At 34.0% G+C, this 7,822-nt stretch overlaps 1 protein-coding gene across 1 annotated transcript; it reads right to left on the bottom strand.

Moving 5' to 3' along the window:
• Window positions 1-5,947: 5,947 nt before the first annotated feature.
• LOC119601982 lies at window positions 5,948-6,865 on the bottom strand. The gene has a single exon (XM_037953277.1). The coding sequence runs from the start codon at window positions 6,863-6,865 to the stop codon at window positions 5,948-5,950; it is 918 nt and encodes a 305-aa protein (XP_037809205.1).
• Window positions 6,866-7,822: the final 957 nt, after the last annotated feature.

Genomic DNA, 7,822 nt, shown 5'->3' with positions numbered 1-7,822 from the left:
AAAGCCGATAAAGTTTCGGAATAAGTCTAAAACTATTTGAACAATGTTCGGCCTTACTAAAGAACCGTTTAGGTCAGGACACTTTTCAATGTCGAAATAAAGAGGATATAGATGCTAAGTGGAAACGATCACAAGTGCCCTGGTTGAATCGTTCGAGGACAGCTGCCCTCTGCGAGAGCGAAGATCTGCCCAGGAGAAACCCTGGGTAACTGGGGAGATCCGGAACCTTGGGAAGAATCTTCGCAAACTATTTAACCGGGCACGGCGTAAAAAGACCGCAGTATACTGAGATAAGTATCGTAATAAACTTGTAGAATATAATAAAATCGTTCGAAAAACCAAACGAGACTCCTGGAAACTTTTCTGTGAACAGGTAGATAGCGTAAATGACGTATCGAAGAAAAAAATTCCTATCCAAAACTCATGTCCAACCGGAATCTATGATCGATGACACGGGCAGGAGAGTGGAGGATATGGAGGAGACAATGAAACTCCTAATGGACTCTCATTTCCCACCCGGTATATCGAATAACATAGATGAACCGATATTGGAGGAAGGGGAGGGTAACACGGAAATAGTTTTTACATCTGGCATGGTTAAAGGGGCAATCAAGAGCTTTGCTCTCTATAAAGATGCAGGGCCGGATGGCATTTTCCCGGCACTTTTGCAGATGGAGGCGGGACTGGTTTCCGTACATCGGGACGATAGGTGGAAACCGCTTTAAACGAAATTGTCCACTACATAGGTGAATCTGTCGATAGCAAACTGTATACACTGGCGGTATGCATTGACATCGAAGGCGCTTTCAATAACGTACACACTGATACCCTTATCCAATCCCTAGACCAGTTTTATGCTGACCGGGTGCTTCGTAACTGGATCAACCACATGCTAAGGAACAGATGGATAAGCTGCGAGATGTACGATATAACTATCAGGAATACCACAGGGTGGCATTTTGTCACCTTTACTCTAGGTTACCACGATTAATAGCCTCCTAAGGACCCTAACCGAGAAAGGACTTAGACCTGTCTGCTATGCAGACGATGTCGTAATACTTTTAAAGGGAAATGATCCAAATTACCTGTGTAGAAGAGCTGAGGAGGCTCTGAATACGGCCTTGAGCTGGGCTCAACCGAGAGGCCTCCATGTTAACCCGGCAAAAACGGAAATCTGTCTTTTCACAAGAAAGACAAAAATTTCTACATATACTGAACCTTGCTTCCTGGGCAAGAAGATACCGGTGACAGACAAAGTTAGGTACTTAGGTGTAATACTTGACCGGAAATTAAAATGCAGACACCACATAGAGAATAGGATCAACAAGGAACATCGGTGCTGTGTGATATGTAGGAGAACTATAGGCATGAAATGAGGTCTCAGTCCCACTATGACAAATTGGCTTTATAAAAGTGTAATTAGACCAATTCTAGCTTATGCTTCAATAATCTGGTGGATTAGCAATAACGGAATGTGTAAATCGGATTAGAATAAATATGGCGCCCACAGGGCTTAATATATTTACCGACAGCCAGAAGGCAATTAGGGCGATATCAGGTGATAGAATTACATCTAAGACCGTATTGGATTGTAAGAAAGCTTTAACTGAATACTCTCCCAGAGGTAAGGTTTATATCATATGGGTACCAGGCCACTCGGGAGTAGTCGGCAACGAAAGGGCTTTAAAGGGAAGGGAGCTCGATGTAGTTAACCTGACAAACGCAAAACCATTCGACGCAACAAAAGCTGAATTAAAAATATGGATGAGAGAATCCCATAAGGCCTCTTGGAATAATGAAACGGTGGGTAGAACCACAAAGATTCTATGGGGTGACCCTGATGGGAGCAAGACGAGAAATCTCCTAAAAATGAGCAAGTCTGAGGTTAGTATGATGGTACGTATTCTGAGTGGACACACAGGATTACGTGCACATCTATACAAAATTGGACGTGCGGATTCAGACGAATGTAGAGCATGTAGAGAGGACAGTGAAACTCTGGAGCACTTTCTTTGCCACTGTCAGGCATTCGTCGAAGTTAGATCCAAGTATCTTGGAAGTGATGTTATTCCTAACTAACACTGATTGGAAGATTCTTAGGAATTACGTCCAGGAAACTGAGTTTCTGAACATGGAAAAATAATACATTCAGTGAACAATTTTTTTTTCATGAATTGGAGCGCACAACAGGCCCTATAGCGGCCTAGGTGTATTTCTTCGGATTTGATGTAGTATACATCCTCCTATCAACCTAACCTAGTATTTGCCTAATGAATTGGTGGATCACGGGTGCATGGTAAATATAAAAAATCGTAAAGGTTTTTTATATATATTGTTTCAAGGGTAGCGAAGCACACTGTGTATAGCTAGTATTGTACAAAACCCAGAAAGTACCTTTTGAAAAACGAAAAAGTACCAAGAATTCATCTTTTATAGATTCTCATTAACTCCATGCTTATTTTCATATGTGAAGTCAACACATAGGAAACAATATGTATGTATATAAAAGAGTACCAAAAATAGGTAAAATTTTCACCCCTTAAACGTTCGAATAAAAAATACTAAATTCGTACCCAATAAACCAAACGATTTTATAACGATATCATAGTATTTACGTACTAAATGTTACCTTTCCTTATATCGTTTTCCATAAAATTATGATATCGTTTTCGCTATTTTAGTTATTATTTTTATATTTATTTATTTTATTTTGTATAGCAAAATGCTTCTTTATTTTATAAAATTTTTAATCCAATTACAATTAAAAAAATGAATCTTTTTTAAATTGAATTTCCAAACATTACTAGATCAAACAAAATTAACAAATAATAAAGTATTATAAATATCAGTTTAAAAAATAATAATCCATGACCATCACTACATTACCCCCCCTTTCGAAAAAGTAATATTATTTAAATTAAAGGTAACCGTTTTCTTATTTCCAGTTGTAGTATTTAATGATTCATCTTCTAAAAATGCGGGTTTTATTCTATGAATTGAAACACTCTTCGTTTTATTGTTCATTTGAAGTTTAAAATATTTCGGATTTTTTTTTTTACCACTTCAAATGGTCCTACATATGGGCAACATAAACCTGGTTTTCCTACATTTTCGCGAACAAATACATATTGGCAATTTTCAAGATGTTTTGGTATAAAAACTTTAAATGAATTTTTATGATGTAAAATATTGGAACGAAAATTATTAAAATGATTCCTGATTTTTCTTAAAAATTCAGAATTATCAAATTCTTTCGTGGAATTCACAACCATCTCGCCAGGTAATCGTAAACATTGTCCGTAAACCATTTCCGCCGGTGACGCTTTTAAATCTTCTTTAACTACTGAACGTAACTCTAATAAAACCAAAGGAAGTTCCTCAGACCAATTAATCACATTTCCGCGTGCTAAAATTGACGCTTTTAATTGACGATGAAATCGTTCAACTAGCCCATTGGCCTGAGGATGATATGCAGTAGTCACAATATTGTCAATACCTAACAGTTTTGAAAGTTCCTTAAATATAAAGGAAGTGAATTGTGTGCCCTGATCACTTGTAATACGCAAGGGAACTCCAAATCTAGAAATGTATTCATTTAAAAAAATTTTGCATATAGATTTAGCAGTTATATTCCTAAGTGGATAAGCCTCTGCCCATCGCGTAGTTCTATCTACTATTGTAAGAATATAACGGTATCCATTTGATACTGGTAACGGACCTACAATATCGATATGAATATGTTCAAATCGTCCTTTAGGGATATCAATCTTTTTAACTTCCGATTTTGTATGTTTAAAAATTTTAGCTTTTTGACAATGCAAGCAATTAGTGACCCATTCATTTATATTCTTATTCATTGATGGCCAAAAATATCGCGAAACAATTAATCGCCTTGAAGCTCTAGTTCCTGGATGTGAAATATTGTGCAGTTTATTGAAAATACGTTTTCTCATTTCCAAAGGTATATATGGTCTAATTTTCCCATTAGACTCCTCGCACCATATAGAAACTTTATGTGTATGTATATAAACATTCCTTAAGTTATATGGACTGTTTTCGATAAGTTTTTTTAAACCTACGTCTTTAGTTTGTTCATTATATAGTTCGGTTATGTTTAATATGTCACTATCAAAAGAATCTATCTCTGGAGTTCTTGATAAGGTGTCCGCAATAATATTTGAAGCTCCTTTAATGTACCTAATGTCATCTGTAAATTGTGCAATAAATTCAAGATGACGTGTCTGTCGTGGACTACGTTCAACACGTGAGTTTAAAACTTGAGTAAGCGGTTTGTGGTCTGTATAAACAACAAAAGGTCTCCCTTCCAAAAAATGTCTAAAATGCTTTATGTTCAAAAATATTGCTAATAACTCCTTATCAAATGAACTATATTTCACTTCGGAAGGCGTGAGTTTCCTCGAATAAAATGCTATAGGTTCAATTTTATTGCCTATTTGTTGTTGTAAGACTCCCCCGATAGCTATGTTTGAAGCATCTACAGTCAAAGATAAATTAGCATCGGGATTAAAAAAATTCAACATTACATTTTTAGCAAAACTATCCTTAACCTTTGTGAATGAACTGTTTGCCTCTTCTGACCATGTCAATAGTTTAGCTTTTTCCTTAATTGCATCATTCAACATTTTATGTATAGGACTTAGTAATTCTGCTATTTTCGGTATATACCTGTGATAGTAATTGACCATTCCCACGAACTTTTGTAATTGTTTTACTGATTTTGGTCTATCATATTCACGAATTGCCTTCACTTTTTCGTCTGATGGTCTTATCCCATCGTGTGAAATATTGTAACCCAAAAAGTCAATATTTGGCACTCCAAAAACACATTTTGATATTTTAATGTTTAATCCGTATTTACTTAGTCTTTCAAAAACAACACGAAGGTGGTCAACATGTTCTTCCTCATCTTTACTAGCAACTAAAACATCATCCAAATATACAAAAACGAAGTCTAGACCTTGAAAAACTTCATTAATAAATCTTTGGAATGTTTGTGCGGCATTCCTTAATCCAAAAGGCATTCTAACAAATTCAAATAAGCCAAAAGGAGTTGTAATAGCCGTTTTATGAATATCACATTCTGCTACTGGAATTTGGTGGTAGGCACGGACCAAATCTAATTTAGAAAATATATATTTATCCCTTAAATCTATACCAAGGTCGTGTATATGTGGAATTGGATACCTGTCAGGCACAGTGACACAATTTAACCTGCGGTAATCGCCACAAGGACGCCAATCATTTGGTTCCTTTTTTGGAACTAGATGTAATGGAGATGATGCATGTGATTTTGATGGGCGGCATATACCCGAAGACACTAAAAAATCAAATTCATTTTTCGCAATTTTATACTTAATTGCATCTAATCGTCGTGGTTTCGAAAATGGAAGTGTACTGTTAGTTTCAATTCTATGAACTGTGTTATGTTTAACCTCTTTGTTATAGTCTGGGGATCCTGTAATCGAACTAAACTCCTTTAATAGATCTGTATATTTATTGTCAACTGTAAAAATTTTCGGAAGAGAAATATTACTAAATGATTCTATTGCGTTAATGGATATTTTTGTTAAAGGGTCGATTAATGTTTTCCTTTTAAGATCAATTAGTAGACCAAATTTCGAAAGAAAATCAGCTCCTATTATCGGTTTGGAAATATTTGCTATAGTGAAAATAAAAGGAAACTCTCTTCTCAAACCTAAATTCACCTTTAGTAATTTCTTACCGTATGTTTTAATGCTACTGCCATTTGCAGCCGTTAAAATTACATCTGATGACCGTTTAAACATCCTAAACTTAGACAATGGAAGTACTGACACTTCAGCGCCACTATCTATTAAATAATTTAATTTATTTTCCGAATCATATACAAAAAGACGGCGTGTAGAATTATTGTGTCTATTATCAGCCGTCAGGATAATAGGACAATTTAGTTTTCCTGTTGTGATGTTTCATATGAACATGGTTGTTCACATCTTCTAGCTTTGCTACCGAACCGATAATGATAACGACAAAGCCATTTACGATTCAATGAACGTCCCCTAGAACGACTCCTATTTCTAAATGGTGTCCTTGAACGACTATTTTGAAAAGATTGTTTAACGTCGGCTATTTCCATAGATAGTTGGGTAAATTTATCTAGCATCGCTGATGTAATTTTAACCAAATTATCTACTGTTTTATCTAACCTGCAATTACTTTGTACCGAATCTTTGGGTTCCAGGGTACACAATTCTACCTTATTTGTTACTTCCCAAATATTATCAGCTAATTTAAGCAAATCCTCAATATTGACAACATTAGACCCTACCAACGCAATATTAAGATTTCTTGGTAATTTTCGCAACCATAAACTTTTAACAAAATCAGAATTTATATTATTCCCGGCTAATTGAATCAAAGATCTGTAAAATTCCGAAGGTTTACGATCACCTATTTCGGAATCTGATAATAACTTATCGAGCTTCCTTTGTTCACTAAGAGAGTGACGTTCAAGAAGTTTTGTTTTAAGGTTTAAATAACGATTTTCATCCGGTGGATTCTGAATAACATCAATAACTGATACTATTACATCTTGAGGAAGCGATACAATAAGGTGTTCATATTTTGTATTATCCCTAGTTATACCCTTAGTATTAAATTGAGTTTCAACATGAATGAACCACGCTTCTGGGTGATCGACCCAAAAGGAAGGTAATTTCAATGAAGTAGCGCAAATTTCTAATAGTGCATTGCTATTTAAATTATTAGATGTAACATTTAAAGATGAACTATTAGTACTATTACCGGAAACTTGCGGATTTATATTATTAGAACGAGTTGGAGAAATAACCGGGGACCGAATCATATTGGTAATCGTAATGAGGTTTACAATAATAATTAAAAAAAAAATTGTGTAGATAATCACAAAAAAAAAATCTTGTAACTAAATTGTTATGATGTTAAAGTTCCAAAAAGTGTGAAAATAAGAGTAAGAACTTATATCTATATGTATGTTTTATATTGAAATTAATAATTATATATAAATTGGAAGGACTTACCGTAATTTGTGGAGATTCTCGATCGTGTAATTAGTATCTTGAAATTTCAATACAATCTTGAATCTTGACTTCTATTTGTTTCCATTTGTTGTTTTCCTTTAGATTCTCACAATCTGTGATAATTCTAAATATGTAATAATGATTATTGTTTGCGCCAAACTAAGTTTAAGAAGTTTTGCAGTTTTTCTCGTTTGTTTCAATTTTCTCAGAGGCCACTGGTATTTTAATTAAGTAAAATAGTTGTAAATTCTTATTTTTATAATTATAATCATCATCGAGGCAATTTTAATTTAGTGTAATCGAAGATTACAGATTTATAACATAAATATGTTGTTTTACAAATCTCCTGGCAGGATCGCCAATTTTAGTTATTATTTTTATATTTATTTATTTTATTTTGTATAGCAAAATGCTTCTTTATTTTATAAAATTTTTAATCCAATTACAATTAAAAAAATGAATCTTTTTTAAATTGAATTTCCAAACATTACTAGATCAAACAAAATTAACAAATAATAAAGTATTATAAATATCAGTTTAAAAAATAATAATCCATGACCATCACTACACTATCATAATTTCCAAAAATAACGATAGTAAAATCGCCTTTCCTCAGATTTTTTTCTGAATGCTATTTGGTACATAAAATTATATTTTTTCTGTTTTTACTAAATATTACGCTAAAATAAGATAACACCGTACAACAAATTGGGAAAAATTGTTGCTCACATGAGCAAGATCATATACGTTGGAAACTACATACT

This window comes from Lucilia sericata, unplaced genomic scaffold, assembly GCF_015586225.1.
Source record: "Lucilia sericata isolate MDLA Ls3-8-SP2 unplaced genomic scaffold, ASM1558622v1 Contig000203F_arrow, whole genome shotgun sequence".
NCBI lineage: Eukaryota > Metazoa > Arthropoda > Insecta > Diptera > Calliphoridae > Lucilia > Lucilia sericata.
The sequence above is the reverse complement of the archived record's forward strand: the minus strand, read 5'-3'. Positions and strand labels throughout refer to the sequence as shown.